The 17,500-nt window shown below is 32.7% G+C and overlaps 1 protein-coding gene across 5 annotated transcripts in view; it reads left to right on the top strand.

Moving 5' to 3' along the window:
- Nucleotides 1-17,500, top strand: part of numb (NUMB endocytic adaptor protein) — a 133,994-nt gene that overhangs the window by 112,943 nt on the left and 3,551 nt on the right. For 4 of the 5 annotated variants that reach the window (XM_061885679.1, XM_061885677.1, XM_061885676.1 and 1 more), the window contains 3 exons: nt 13,648-13,947; nt 14,016-14,156; nt 15,739-15,849. In XM_061885679.1, the coding sequence (XP_061741663.1) occupies nt 13,648-13,947; nt 14,016-14,156; nt 15,739-15,849 (552 nt within the window). The remainder of the gene's footprint in view (nt 1-13,647; nt 13,948-14,015; nt 14,157-15,738; nt 15,850-17,500) is intronic. The other variant, XM_061885678.1, reaches the window with a different exon arrangement.

Genomic DNA, 17,500 nt, shown 5'->3' with positions numbered 1-17,500 from the left:
TAGTTTAAAACAAATAAAGTGCACTTTTGTGCATGATGTCACTAAGATGACATATCCAAACAACACTAAATTAAAGTGCACTTTTTGTAAAGAACGCCACTATAATAGTTTAAAACAAATAAAGTGCACTTTTGTGCATGATGTCACTAAGATGACACATCAAAACAACACTAAATTAAAGTGCACTTTTTGTACAGAACACCACTATAATAGTTTAAAACAAATAAAGTGCACTTTTTGTGCATGATGTCACTAAGATGACACATCAAAACAACACTAAATTAAAGTGCACTTTTTGTACAGAACACTACAATAGTTTAAAACAAATAAAGTGCACTTTTGTGCATGATGTCACACAAGATGACATATCAAAACAACACTAAATTAAAGTGCACTTTTTGTACAGAACACCACTATAATAGTTTGAAACAAATAAAGTGCACTTTTTGTGCATGATGTCACTAAGATGACATATCAAAACAACACTAAATTAAAGTGCACTTTTTGTACAGAACACCACTATAATAGTTTAAAACAAATAAAGTGCACTTTTGTGCATGATGTCACTAAGATGACACATCAAAACAACACTAAATTAAAGTGCACTTTTTGTACAGAACACCACTATAATAGTTTAAAACAAATCAAGTGCACTTTTGTGCATGATTTCACTAAGATGACACATCAAAACAACACTAAATTAAAGTGCACTTTTTGTACAGAACACCACTATGATAGTTTAAAACAAATAAAGTGCACTTTTGTGCATGATGTCACCAAGATGACATATCAAAACAACACTAAATTAAAGTGCACTTTTTGTACAGAACACCACTATGATAGTTTAAAACAAATAAAGTGCACTTTTGTGCATGATGTCACTAAGATGACATATCAAAACAACACTAAATTAAAGTGCACTTTTTGTACAGAACACCACTATGATAGTTTAAAACAAATAAAGTGCACTTTTGTGCATGATGTCACTAAGATGACATATCAAAACAACACTAAATTAAAGTGTACGTTTTGTACAGAACGCCACTACAATAGTTTAAACCAAACAAAGTGCACTTTTGTGCATGATGTCACTAAGATGACATATCCAAACACTAAATTAAAGTGCACTTTTTGTAAAGAACGCCACTATAATAGTTTAAAACAAATAAAGTGCACTTTTGTGCATGATGTCACTAAGATGACATATCAAAACAACACTAAATTAAAGTGCACTTTTTGTAAAGAACGCCACTATAATAGTTTAAAACAAATAAAGTGCACTTTTGTGCATGATGTCACTAAGATGACACATCAAAACAACACTAAATTAAAGTGCACTTTTTGTACAGAACGCCACTATAATAGTTTAAAACAAATCAAGTGCACGTTTGTGCATGATGTCACTAAGATGACATATCAAAACAACTCTAAATTAAAGTGCACTTTTTGTACAGAACACCACTATAATAGTTTAAAACAAATCAAGTGCACTTTTGTGCATGATTTCACTAAGATGACACATCAAAACAACACTAAATTAAAGTGCACTTTTTGTACAGAACACCACTATGATAGTTTAAAACAAATAAAGTGCACTTTTGTGCATGATGTCACCAAGATGACATATCAAAACAACACTAAATTAAAGTGCACTTTTTGTACAGAACACCACTATGATAGTTTAAAACAAATAAAGTGCACTTTTGTGCATGATGTCACTAAGATGACATATCAAAACAACACTAAATTAAAGTGTACGTTTTGTACAGAACGCCACTACAATAGTTTAAACCAAACAAAGTGCACTTTTGTGCATGATGTCACTAAGATGACATATCCAAACACTAAATTAAAGTGCACTTTTTGTAAAGAACGCCACTATAATAGTTTAAAACAAATAAAGTGCACTTTTGTGCATGATGTCACTAAGATGACATATCAAAACAACACTAAATTAAAGTGCACTTTTTGTAAAGAACGCCACTATAATAGTTTAAAACAAATAAAGTGCACTTTTGTGCATGATGTCACTAAGATGACACATCAAAACAACACTAAATTAAAGTGCACTTTTTGTACAGCACACCACTATAATAGTTTAAAACAAATAAAGTGCACTTTTGTGCATGATGTCACTAAGATGACACATCAAAACAACGCTAAATTAAAGTGCACTTTTTGTACAGAACACCACTATAATAGTTTAAAACAAATAAAGTGCACTTTTGTGCATGATGTCACTAAGATGACATATCAAAACAACACTAAATTAAAGTGCACTTTTTGTACAGAACGCCACAATAATAGTTTAAAACAAATAAAGTGCACTTTTGTGCATGATGTCACTAAGATGACATATCAAAACAACACTAAATTAAAGTGCACTTTTTGTACAGAACGCCACTATAATAGTTTAAAACAAATAAAGTGCACTTTTGTGCATGATGTCACTAAGATGACATATCAAAACAACACTAAATTAAAGTGCACTTTTTGTAAAGAACGCCACTATAATAGTTTAAAACAAATAAAGTGCACTTTTTGTGCATGATGTCACTTAGATGACATATCAAAACAACACTAAATTAAAGTGCACTTTTTGTAAAGAACGCCACTATAATAGTTTAAAACAAATAAAGTGCACTTTTGTGCATGATGTCACTAAGATGACATATCAAAACAACGCTAAATTAAAGTGCACTTTTTGTACAGAACACCACTATAATAGTTTAAAACAAATAAAGTGCACTTTTGTGCATGATGTCACTAAGATGACATATCAAAAAGACACTAAATTAAAGTGCACTTTTTGTACAGAACGCCACTATAATAGTTTAAAACAAATAAAGTGCACTTTTTGTGCATGATGTCACTAAGATGACACATCAAAACAACACTAAATTAAAGTGCACTTTTTGTACAGAACACCACTATAATAGTTTAAAACAAATAAAGTGCACTTTTTGTGCATGATGTCACTAAGATGACATATCAAAACACTAAATTAAGGTGCACTTTTTGTACAGAACGCCACTATAATAGTTTAAAACAAAAAAGTGCACGTTTTGTGCATGATATCACTAAGATGACATATCAAAACAACACTAAATTAAAGTGCACATTTTGTACAGAACACCACTACAATAGTTTAAAACAAATAAAGTGCACTTTTTGTACAGAACACCACTATAATAGTTTAAAACAAATAAAGTGCACTTTTTGTGCATGATGTCACTAAGATGACATATCAAAACAACACTAAATTAAAGTGCACTTTTTGTACAGAACACTACAATAGTTTAAAACAAAGTGCAGTTTTGTGCATGATGTCACTAAGATGACATATCAAAACAACACTAAATAAAGTGCACTTTTTGTACAGAACACCACTATAATAGTTTAAAACAAATAAAGTGCACTTTTTGTGCATGATGTCACTAAGATGACATATCAAAACAACACTAAATTAAAGTGCACTTTTTGTACAGAACGCCACTATAATAGTTTAAAACAAATAAAGTGCACTTTTGTGCATGATGTCACTAAGATGACATATCAAAAAGACACTAAATTAAAGTGCACTTTTTGTACAGAACGCCACTATAATAGTTTAAAACAAATAAAGTGCACTTTTGTGCATGATATCACTAATATGACATATCAAAACAACACTAAATTAAAGTGCACTTTTTGTACAGAACACCACTATAATAGTTTAAAACAAATAAAGTGCACTTTTGTGCATGATGTCACTAAGATGACATATCAAAACAACACTAAATTAAAGTGCACTTTTTGTACAGAACACTACAATAGTTTAAAACAAATAAAGTGCACTTTTTGTGCATGATGTCACTAAGATGACATATCAAAACAACACTAAATTAAAGTGCACTTTTTGTAAAGAATGCCACTATAATAGTTTAAAACAAATAAAGTGCACTTTTGTGCATGATGTCACTAAGATGACATATCAAAACAACACTAAATTAAAGTGCACTTTTTGTACAGAACACCACTATAATAGTTTAAAACAAATAAAGTGCACTTTTGTGCATGATGTCACTAAGATGACATATCAAAACAACACTAAATTAAAGTGCACTTTTTGTACAGAACACCACTATAATAGTTTAAAACAAATAAAGTGCACTTTTTGTGCATGATGTCACTAAGATGACATATCAAAACAACACTAAATTAAAGTGCACTTTTTGTACAGAACGCCACTATAATAGTTTAAAACAAATAAAGTGCACTTTTGTGCATGATGTCACTAAGATGACACATCAAAACAACACTAAATTAAAGTGCACTTTTTGTACAGAACACCACTATAATAGTTTAAAACAAATAAAGTGCACTTTTGTGCATGATGTCACTAAGATGACGTATCAAAACAACACTAAATTAAAGTGCACTTTTTGTACAGAACACCACTATAATAGTTTAAAACAAATAAAGTGCACTTTTGTGCATGATGTCACTAAGATGACGTATCAAAACAACACTAAATTAAAGTGCACTTTTTGTAAAGAACGCCACTATAATAGTTTAAAACAAATCAAGTGCACTTTTGTGCATGATGTCACTAAGATGACATATCAAAACAACACTAAATTAAAGTGCACTTTTTGCACAGAACACCACTATAATAGTTTGAAACAAATAAAGTGCACTTTTTGTGCATGATGTCACTAAGATGACATATCAAAACAACACTAAATTAAAGTGCACTTTTTGTACAGAACGCCACTATAATAGTTTGAAACAAATAAAGTGCACTTTTTGTGCATGATGTCACTAAGATGACATATCAAAACAACACTAAATTAAAGTGCACGTTTTGTACAGAACGCCACTACGATAGTTTAAACCAAACAAAGTGCACTTTTGTGCATGATGTCACTAAGATGACACATCAAAACAACACTGAATTAAAGTGCACTTTTTGTACAGAACACCACTATAATAGTTTGAAACAACTAAAGTGCACTTTTGTGCATGATGTCACTAAGATGACATATCAAAACAACACTAAATTAAAGTGCACTTTTTGTAAAGAACGCCACTATAATAGTTTAAAACAAATAAAGTGCACTTTTGTGCATGATGTCACTAAGATGACATATCAAAACAACACTAAATTAAAGTGCACTTTTTGTACAGAACACCACTATGATAGTTTAAAACAAATAAAGTGCACTTTTTGTGCATGATGTCACTAAGATGACATATCAAAACAACACTAAATTAAAGTGCACTTTTTGTACAGAACACCACTATAATAGTTTAAAACAAATAAAGTGCACTTTTTGTGCATGATGTCACTAAGATGACATATCAAAACAACACTAAATTAAAGTGCACTTTTTGTACAGAACACCACTACAATAGTTTAAAACAAATAAAGTGCACTTTTTGTACAGAACACCACTATAATAGTTTAAAACAAATAAAGTGCACTTTTTGTACAGAACACCACTATAATAGTTTAAAACAAATAAAGTGCACTTTTTGTGCATGATGTCACTAAGATGACATATCAAAACAACACTAAATTAAAGTGCACTTTTTGTACAGAACACCACTATAATAGTTTAAAACAAATAAAGTGCACTTTTGTGCATGATGTCACTAAGATGACATATCAAAACAACACTAAATTAAAGTGCACTTTTTGTACAGAACGCCACTATAATAGTTTAAAACAAATAAAGTGCACTTTTTGTGCATTATGTCACTAAGATGACACATCAAAACAACACTAAATTAAAGTGCACTTTTTGTACAGAACACCACTATAATAGTTTAAAACAAATAAAGTCTACTTTTTGTGCATGATGTCACTAAGATGACATATCAAAACAACACTAAATTAAAGTGCACTTTTTGTAAAGAACGCCACTATAATAGTTTAAAACAAATAAAGTGCACTTTTGTGCATGTCACTAAGATGACATATCAAAACAACACTAAATTAAAGTGCACTTTTTGTACAGAACACCACTATAATAGTTTAAAACAAATAAAGTGCACTTTTTGTGCATGATGTCACTAAGATGACACATCAAAACAACACTAAATTAAAGTGCACTTTTTGCACAGAACGCCACTATAATAGTTTAAAACAAATAAAGTGCACTTTTGTGCATGATGTCACTAAGATGACACATCAAAACAACACTAAATTAAAGTGCACTTCTTGTACAGAACACCACTATAATAGTTTAAAACAAATAAAGTGCACTTTTGTGCATGATGTCACTAAGATGACATATCAAAACAACACTAAATTAAAGTGCACTTTTTGTACAGAACGCCACTATAATAGTTTAAAACAAATAAAGTGCACTTTTGTGCATGATGTCACTAAGATGACATATCAAAACAACACTAAATTAAAGTGCACTTTTTGTACAGAACGCCACTACAATAGTTTAAAACAAATAAAGTGCACTTTTTGTGCATGATGTCACTAAGATGACATATCAAAACAACACTAAATAAAGTGCACTTTTTGTACAGAACGCCACTATAATAGTTTAAAACAAGTAAAGTGCACTTTTTGTGCATGATGTCACTAAGATGACATATCAAAACAACACTAAATTAAAGTGCACTTTTTGTACAGAACACCACTATAATAGTTTAAAACAAATAAAGTGCACATTTGTGCATGATGTCACTAAGATGACATATCAAAACAACACTAAATTAAAGTGCACTTTTTGTACAGAACACCACTATAATAGTTTAAAACAAATAAAGTGCACATTTGTGCATGATGTCACTAAGATGACATATCAAAACAACACTAAATTAAAGTGCACTTTTTGTAAAGAACGCCACTATAATAGTTTAAAACAAATAAAGTGCACTTTTGTGCATGATGTCACTAAGATGACATATCAAAACAACACTAAATCAAAGTGCACTTTTTGTACAGAACGCCACTATAACAGTTTGAAACAAATAAAGTGCACTTTTGTGCATGATGTCACTAAGATGACATATCAAAACAACACTAAATTAAAGTGCACTTTTTGTACAGAACACCACTATAATAGTTTATAACAAATAAAGTGCACTTTTGTGCATGATGTCACTAAGATGAGACATCAAAACAACACTAAATTAAAGTGCACTTTTTGTACAGAACACCACTATAATAGTTTAAAACAAATAAAGTGCACTTTTTGTGCATGATGTCACTAAGATGACATATCAAAACAACACTAAATTAAAGTGCACTTTTTGTACAGAACGCCACTATAATAGTTTAAAACAAATAAAGTGCACTTTTGTGCATGATGTCACTAAGATGACATATCAAAACAACACTAAATTAAAGTGCACTTTTTGTAAAGAACGCCACCATAATAGTTTGAAACAAATAAAGTGCACTTTTTGTGCATGATGTCACTAAGATGACATATCAAAACAACACTAAATTAAAGTGCACTTTTTGTACAGAACACCACTATAATAGTTTAAAACAAATAAAGTGCACTTTTGTGCATGATGTCACTAAGATGACATATCAAAACAACACTAAATTAAAGTGCACTTTTTGTACAGAACACCACTATAATAGTTTAAAACAAATAAAGTGCACTTTTTGTGCATGATGTCTCTAAGATGACATATCAAAACAACACTAAATTAAAGTGCACTTTTTGTACAGAACACCACTATAATAGTTTAAAACAAATAAAGTGCACTTTTGTGCATGATGTCACTAAGATGACATATCAAAACAACACTAAATAAAGTGCACTTTTTGTACAGAACGCCACTATAATAGTTTAAAACAAATAAAGTGCACTTTTTGTGCATGATGTCACTAAGATGACATATCAAAACAACACTAAATTAAAGTGCACTTTTTGTACAGAACACCACTATAATAGTTTAAAACAAATAAAGTGCACATTTGTGCATGATGTCACTAAGATGACATATCAAAACAACACTAAATTAAAGTGCACTTTTTGTACAGAACACCACTATAATAGTTTAAAACAAATAAAGTGCACATTTGTGCATGATGTCACTAAGATGACATATCAAAACAACACTAAATTAAAGTGCACTTTTTGTAAAGAACGCCTCTATAATAGTTTAAAACAAATAAAGTGCACTTTTGTGCATGATGTCACTAAGATGACATATCAAAACAACACTAAATTAAAGTGCACTTTTTGTACAGAACACCACTATAATAGTTTAAAACAAATAAAGTGCACTTTTGTGCATGATGTCACTAAGATGACATATCAAAACAACACTAAATTAAAGTGCACTTTTTGTAAAGAACGCCACTATAATAGTTTAAAACAAATAAAGTGCACTTTTTGTGCATGATGTCACTAAGATGACATATCAAAACAACACTAAATTAAAGTGCACTTTTTGTACAGAACACCACTATAATAGTTTAAAACAAATAAAGTGCACTTTTTGTGCATGATGTCTCTCAGATGACATATCAAAACAACACTAAATTAAAGTGCACTTTTTGTACAGAACACCACTATAATAGTTTAAAACAAATAAAGTGCACTTTTGTGCATGATGTCACTAAGATGACATATCAAAACAAAACTAAATTAAAGTGCACCTTTTGTACAGAACGCCACTACAATAGTTTGAAACAAATAAAGTGCACTTTTGTGCATGATGTCACTAAGATGACATATCAAAACAACACTAAATAAAGTGCACTTTTTGTACAGAACACCACTATAATAGTTTAAAACAAATAAAGTGCACTTTTGTGCATGATGTCACTAAGATGACATATCAAAACAACACTAAATTAAAGTGCACTTTTTGTACAGAACGCCACTATAATAGTTTAAAACAAATAAAGTGCACTTTTGTGCATGATGTCACTAAGATGACACATCAAAACAACACTAAATTAAAGTGCACTTTTTGTAAAGAACGCCAATATAATAGTTTAAAACAAAGTGCACTTTTGTGCATCATGTCACTAAGATGACATATCAAAACAACACTAAATTAAAGTGCACTTTTTGTACAGAACACCACTATAATAGTTTGAAACAAATAAAGTGCACTTTTTGTGCATGATGTCACTAAGATGACACATCAAAACAACACTAAATTAAAGTGCACTTTTTGTACAGAACACCACTATAATAGTTTAAAACAAATAAAGTGCACTTTTTGTGCATGATGTCACTAAGATGACATATCAAAACAACACTAAATTAAAGTGCACTTTTTGTACAGAACACCACTATAATAGTTTAAAACAAATAAAGTGCACTTTTGTGCATGATGTCACTAAGATGACATATCAAAACAACACTAAATTAAAGTGCACTTTTTGTAAACAGCGCCACTATAATAGTTTAAAACAAATAAAGTTGTCTGTTCGACGTCTTCCCGCTTGAAGCCAAACCAAGGCCAGGTGCTTTAAGACATGGCTAGCCTTAATCCTTGTCTCCATGGCGACAAATAATGTAAGTTTCTTACAAGTAGTATTATCACTGGAGGACCAGGAATAGCTAAACATGCTTCATTACACACCGTAGCTCACCGGCAACACAATGTAAAAAAATGCCATAGGTGGATTCACACCTGTAATGATATCAACGACAAGAGCGTATCGAGTCGATACTACCATGATTACATCGATATTTTTTAGCATCACATATTCAAAAATGTATATTATGTTTATATAGCCAGGAAATACATCCCAGGACACATGAGGACTTTGAATATGACCAAATGTATGATCCTGTGACTACTTGGTATCGCATCGATACCTGAATGTGTGGTATCATCCAGAACTAATGTAAAATATCAAACAAGAGAAGAATAGGTGTATGCCGGTATTGGCAAAGTATCGCAATACTAATGAATAATTTTCGGTACTTTACTGCCTCTAAAAGAAATAGAAGTAAGTTTCTTACAAGTACCATTATCACTGGAGGACCAGGAATAGCTAAACATGCTTCATTACACACCGTTGCTCACCCGCAACACAATGTAAAAAAATGCCATAGGTGGATTCACACCTGTAATGATATCAACGACAAGAGCGTATCGAGTCGATACTACTATGATTACATCGATATTTTTTAGCATCACATTTTAAAAAATGTATATTATGTTTACAAAGTCAGGAAATACATCCCTGGACACATGAGGACTTTGAATATGACCAAATGTATGATCCTGTAACTACTTGGTATCGCATCGATATCTATGTGTGTGGTATCATCCAGAACTAATGTAAAATATCAAACAAGAGAAGAATAAGTGTATGCCGGTATTGGCATAGTATCGCAATACTAATGAATCATTTTCGGTACTTTACTGCCTCTAAAACGAATAGAAGTAAGTTTCTTACAAGTACCATTATCACTGGAGGACCAGGAATAGCTAAACATGCTTCATTACACACCGTAGCTGACCGGCAACATAAACAAACGCCATTGGCGGATTAACACCTGACATCCACTGTAATGATATCAAGAACAAGAGCGTATCAAGTCGATACTACTATGATTACATCGATATTTTTTAGCATCACATTTTAAAAAACGTATATTATGTTTATAAAGTCAGGAAATACATCCCTGGACACATGAGGACTTTGAATATGACTAAATGTATGATCCTGTGACTACTTGGTATCGCATCGATATCTATATGTGTGGTATCATCCAGAACTAATGTAAAATATCAAACAAGAGAAGAATAAGTGTGTGCCGGTATTGGCATAGTATCACAATACTAATGAATCATTTTCGGTACTTTACTGCCTCTAAAACGAATAGAAGTAAGTTTCTTACAAGTACCATTATCACTGGAGGACCAGGAATAGCTAAACATGCTTCATTACACACCGTAGCTCACCCGCAACACAATGTAAAAAAATGCCATAGGTGGATTCACACCTGTAATGATATCAACGACAAGAGCGTATCGAGTCGATACTACTATGATTACATCGATATTTTTTAGCATCACATTTTAAAAAATGTATATTATGTTTATAAAGTCAGGAAATACATCCCTGGACACGTGAGGACTTTGAATATGACTAAATGTATGATCCTGTGACTACTTGGTATCGCATCGATATCTATATGTGTGGTATCATCCAGAACTAATGTAAAATATCAAACAAGAGAAGAATAAGTGTATGCCGGTATTGGCATAGTATCGCAATACTAATGAATCATTTTCGGTACTTTACTGCCTCTAAAAGAAATAGAAGTAAGTTTCTTACAAGTAGTATTATCACTGGAGGACCAGGAATAGCTAAACATGCTTCATTACACACCGTAGCTGACCGGCAACATAAACAAACGCCATAGGTGGATTCACACCTGTCATCCACTGTAATGATATCAAGAACAAGAGCGTATCGAGTCGATACTACTATGACTACATCGATATTTTTTAGCATCACATTTTAAAAAACGTATATTATGTTTACAAAGCCAGGAAATACATCCCTGGACACATGAGGACTTTGAATATGACCAAATGTATGATCCTGTGACTACTTGGTATCGCATCGATATCTATGTGTGTGGTATCATCCAAAACTAATGTAAAGTATCGAAGAAGAGAAGAATAAGTGATTATTAAATTTTAACAGAAGTGTAGCTAGATCATGTTAATACAGAAAATAAGCAGATATTAACAGGAAATGAACAAGTAGATTAATAATATTTTTTTTACAGTTTGTCCCTCATAATGTAGACAAAATAATAGGTACATTAATGACAGAATATGTCAGCAGACTAATAAGGAGTCTTTGTTTGTTTACTTACTAATAAAAGACAAGTTGTCTAGTACACTGTACTAAATTAATTATTTTTTTATTATTTTATTTTATTTATTTATTTATTTTAATTAAATCAACATAAAAAACACAAGATACACTTACAATTAGTGCACCAACCTAACAAAAACTCCCTTTTTCATGACATTTTTTATTTATTTTTAAATAAATAAATAAAAAATAAAATAGAATCCCCCCAACCACTGTACTAAATTAAATATTCTTTGATAAAAAAAAATTATATATATATATATTTTTTTTTTTAAATTTTATTTATTTTTTTTTTTTTATTAAATCAACATAAAAAAATAACATACATTTACAATTAGTGCACCAACCCCCAAAAAATGACAAAAAAAAATACAAATTAAAAAAACAAATAGAAATAAATAAAATAGAATCCTCCCCCCCAACCACTGTACTAAATCCTTTATTTATTTATTTATTTTTTTCATTAATTCAACATAAAAAACACAAGATACATTTACAATTAGTGCACCAACCCAAAAAAACTCCCTTTTTCATGACAAAAAATAATAATAATAATAATTTAAAAACAATAATAAAATAAAATAAAAAGGTTGCGAACCACTGGTCTACTATTTTATTTAAGAACTAAATGACAACAATAAAACATGTTTAATCTAAGATTTTTAGTTAAAGACAATAATGAATTTTTTTTGTTTTCCCCTTTACTTAGAAAAAGTATGGAAGTACATTAAGTCTGTGGTCCCCAACCACCGGGCCGCGGCTCGATTGGTACCTCGCCGCAAAATAATTTTTTATAAAATTATTATTTTTTTTTTTTTATTATTATTTTTTTTAATTAAATCAACATAAAAAACACAAAATACACTTACAATTAGTGCACCAACCCAAAAAACCTCCCTTTTTCATGACAAAAAAAATAATAATTTAAAATAATAATAAAATAAAATAAAAAGGTTGGGGACCACTGGTCTAGTACGTTCACCATTTTATTTAAGAACTAAATGACAATAATAAACATGTTTAATCTGAGATTTTTAGTTAAAATAAAGACAAAAATGACCTTTTTTGTGTCCCCCTTTACTTAGAAAAAGTAAGGGAGTACATTAAGTCAGTGGTCCTCAACCACCGGCTGGATTGCTACCGGCCGTAGAAGAATTTTTTATTAATTTTATTTTATTTATTTATGTATTTTTTTATTTTTTTTTATTGAATCAACATAAAAAACACAAGATACACTTACAATTAGTGCACCAACCCAAAAAAACTCCTTTTCATGACAATTTTTTTTTTAATAATAATTCTTTTTTAAATAATAAAATAAAAAGGTTGGGGACCACTGGTCTAGTATGTTCACTATTTTATTTAAGAACTAAATGATAATAATAATTATGTTAAATCTGAGATTTTTAGTTAAAATAAAGACAAAAATGATATTTTTTGTGTCCCCCTTTACTGAGAAAAAGTAAGGGAGTACATTAAGTCAGTGGTCCTCAACCACCGGGCCGCGGCTCTATTGGTACCGGGCCACAAAATATTTTTTTATAAAATTATTATTATTATTTTATTTTTTTAATTAAATCAACATAAAAAACACTAAATACACTTACAATTATTGCACCAACCCTAAAATCCTCCCTTTTTCATGACAAAGAAAATAATTAAAATGTTCACTATTTTATTTAAGAACTAGATGACAATAATTTAATCTAGGATTTTAGTTAAAATAAAGACAAAAATGAAATTTTTTGTGGTGCCCTTTGGTTAGAAAAGTATGGAAGTACATTTAATTTTCTCCTCTCTGAACAACACTCTCCTTCCAACAGCTGAGATCGAGGTAACGGTGGCGGGGAACTCGTCGGGCGTGCCGGCCAACCCCGCCCCCCAGCAGGCGGGAGGCACGCCGTCGCCCTCGTCCTCGCCGCCCCTCTCGCTGAGCGCCCCGGGCCCCCAGGTGATACCGCGCCGACACGCCCCGGTGGAGGCCCTGGCCCGGCAGGGGTCCTTCCGGGGCTTCCCGGCCCTCAGCCAGAAGACCTCGCCCTTCAAGCGGCAACTGTCTCTGCGCATGAACGAGCTGCCCTCCACCATGCAGCGCAAGTCGGACTTCCCCATCGACGACACGGGTCAGACAGCGGGCGACGTGGCGGCGGTTTAAGCTGCGTGGTTCTAACGCGCTCTGCCTCCTTCTCAGTGCCCGAGGTGGAAGGGGAGAACGACAGCATCAGCTCTCTGTGCACTCAGATCACCTCCGCGTTCAGCGGGCCCCCAGAGGACCCCTTCTCCTCGGCACCGATGCCCAAAGCGGCGTCCCCGCAGTCTCCCGTCATCCCTGGTAACAACAACACATATAACCCAGCTAATAGCGTTGACTTTGCATGTCGTCCTCCAATAGCATTGATTTTGCACGTCGTCCTCTAATAACATTGACTTTGCATGTCGTCCTCCAATAACATTAACTTTGCATGTCGTCCTCCAATAACATTGACTTTGCATGTCGTCCTCCAATAGCATTGACTTTGCATGTCGTCCTGCAATAACATTGACTTTGCATGTCGTCCTTCAATAGCATTGACTTTGCATGTCGTCCTCCAATAGCATTGACTTTGCATGTCGTCCTCCAATAGCATTGACTTTGCATGTCGTCCTCCAATAGCATTGACTTTGCATGTCGTCCTCTGATAGCATTGACTTTGCATGTCGTCCTGCAATAACATTGACTTTGCATGTCGTCCTTCAATAGCATTGACTTTGCATGTCGTCCTCCAATAGCATTGACTTTGCATGTCGTCCCTCAATAGCATTGACTTTGCATGTCGTCCTCCAATAGCATTGACTTTACATGTCGTCCTACAATAACATTGACTTTGCATGTCGTCCTCCAATAACATTGACTTTGCATGTCGTCCTTCAATAGCATTGACTTTGCATGTCGTCCTCCAATAGCATTGACTTCGCATGTCGTCCTTCAATAGCATTGACTTTGCATGTCGTCCTCCAATAGCATTGACTTTGCATGTCGTCCTCCAACAGCATTGACTTTGCATGTCATCCTCCATTAAAATTGACTTTGCATGTCGTCCTCCAATACCATTGACTTTGCATGTCGTCCTCCAATAACATTGACTTTGCATGTCGTCCTCCAATAGCATTGACTTTGCATGTCGTCCTCCAATAGCATTGACTTTGCATGTCGTCCTCTGATAGCATTGACTTTGCATGTCGTCCTGCAATAACATTGACTTTGCATGTCGTCCTTCAATAGCATTGACTTTGCATGTCGTCCTCCAATAGCATTGACTTTGCATGTCGTCCTCCAATAGCATTGACTTTGCATGTCGTCCTCCAATAGCATTGACTTTGCATGTCGTCCTCCAATAGCATTGACTTTGCATGTCGTCCTCCAATAACATTGACTTTGCATGTCGTCCTCCAATAACATTGACTTTGCATGTCGTCCTTCAATAGCATTGACTTTGCATGTCGTCCTCCAATAGCATTGACTTCGCATGTCGTCCTTCAATAGCATTGACTTCGCATGTCGTCCTCCAATAGCATTGACTTTGCATGTCGTCCTCTGATAGCATTGACTTTGCATGTCGTCCTGCAATAACATTGACTTTGCATGTTGTCCTCCAATAGCATTGACTTTGCATGTCGTCCTCCAATAGCATTGACTTTGCATGTCGTCCTCTGATAGCATTGACTTTGCATGTCGTCCTGCAATAACATTGACTTTGCATGTCGTCCTCCAATAGCATTGACTTTGCATGTCGTCCTCCAATAACATTGACTTTGCATGTCGTCCTTCAATAGCATTGACTTTGCATGTCGTCCTCCAATAGCATTGACTTCGCATGTCGTCCTTCAACAGCATTGACTTTGCATGTCGTCCTCTTCTTTTTCTTCCACCCTAGTCAACGGCTCTGTCTTCTCCGCTCACCCCGCTAACAATCCTCCAGCTTTGGCCCCTGCCCTGCCTGCTAGAGACACTAACCCCTGGGCTAAGACCCCCTCCACAGCACCCGGTAAGAGGACACATTCAACCCCTCACTTAACTGGGGAAACAAGAACGTCGGACCATAGAGCAGAGGGGTCAAAGTGGTTTTCACTGAGGGCCACATGGCAGTTATTATTACAGCATTTATTATGCACTTTATTAGCAGGTTTTTTAAAAACTAAAATATGGTAAGTTACAGTAAATACATTTAAAAATGTAGTATATATTATGTTACTGTAAATGGAAAAACAGTACTGCTGTTTTATGGTAAAAAAAGGAAATTTTTTAAAATTTATTTATTAGTTTTTTTACTATAAACAAAAAAAATTCAAGTTCACAGTAAAAAATGTTTGTTTTTACCGCAAATCAACAACTGTAGAATTTTGGTTGTATTACTGAAAATGCCAAAAAAGTAAAAAGAAAAAGTTATTATGGTAAAAAAAAAAAAAAAAGGCAGCTCAGTTGGTAGAATGTTAAATGTAAAGAATACATTTGTTTTTTTACTGTAAATAAAAAAAATTTAAATAAAAAAAAAAAAATCTCCTGATGATTGAGGGAATGAAACAGTTCTGTAGAGATGAAGTAGTCTTGTGATTTTTCCCACACCTACATATATATATATATATATACATATATATATATGTATACATACTGTATATATTTACATATACATTTATTAAAAAACAAATATGAATATTACAGTAAAATTCTGGCAACTGAGCTGCCTTTTTTTAATCACAAAAACTTTTCCTTTTTTTTTACTGTAATAAACTGTGGTGCCGTTTTGGTATTTACAGTAATACACACAAAAATCTACACTTGTTGGTTCGCGGTAAAAAACAAACAAAGAAAACTGGCAGCTCAGGTGCCAAAATTTTACCGTAAAATTGTTGTGGTTTTTAAAAAATTTACAGGAAAAAAAACTAATATATTTTTTTCTGATAAAATTCTGGCAACTGAGCTGCCTTTTTTTTAAATCATTAAAACGTTTTTTTTTTTACTGTAATAAACTGTTGTGCCTTTTTGGTATTTACAGTAATACACCCCAAAATCAACACTTGTTGGATTGTGGTAAAAAAAACAACAACAAACAAACTGGCATCTCAGGTGCCAAAATGTTACTTTAAAATTGTTGTTTTTTAAATTTACAGTAAAAAAACAAATGTAATTTTTCTAGTAACATTCTAGCAACCGAGCTGCCTTTTTTTTTTTTTTTTTACCATAAAAACTTTTTTTACTGTAATAAAATGTGGTGCCGTTTTGGCATTTACAGTAATACACCAAAAAATCTACACTTGTTGATTTGCGGTAAAAAAAAAAAAAACAACAACAAACAAATAAACTGGCAGCTCAGGTGCCAAACTTTTACTGTAAAAATTTAAAAAAGATATATTTACGGTAAAAAAAACAAATGTAATTTTTACAGTAACATTCTGGCAACTGTGCTGCCTTTTTAGTTGTTTTTCTTACCATAAAAACGTTTTTTTTTTTAAACCGTTATGGCATTTACAGTAACACTCCAAAAATTCTACAGTTGTTGATTTGCAGTAAAACAAACAAACTGCCAAAATTTTACTGTAAAATTGTTTCTAGCAACTGAGCTGTCTTTTTTTTTTTTTTTATACCATAAAAACTTTTTGGACTGTAACAAAATGTGGTGCCGTTTTGGCATTTACAGT

The sequence above is a fragment of the Nerophis ophidion genome, linkage group LG24, assembly GCF_033978795.1.
Source record: "Nerophis ophidion isolate RoL-2023_Sa linkage group LG24, RoL_Noph_v1.0, whole genome shotgun sequence".
Classification (NCBI taxonomy): Eukaryota; Metazoa; Chordata; class Actinopteri; order Syngnathiformes; family Syngnathidae; genus Nerophis; species Nerophis ophidion.
Note: the sequence above shows the minus strand (reverse complement) of the source record. Positions and strands in the feature narration are given on the sequence as shown.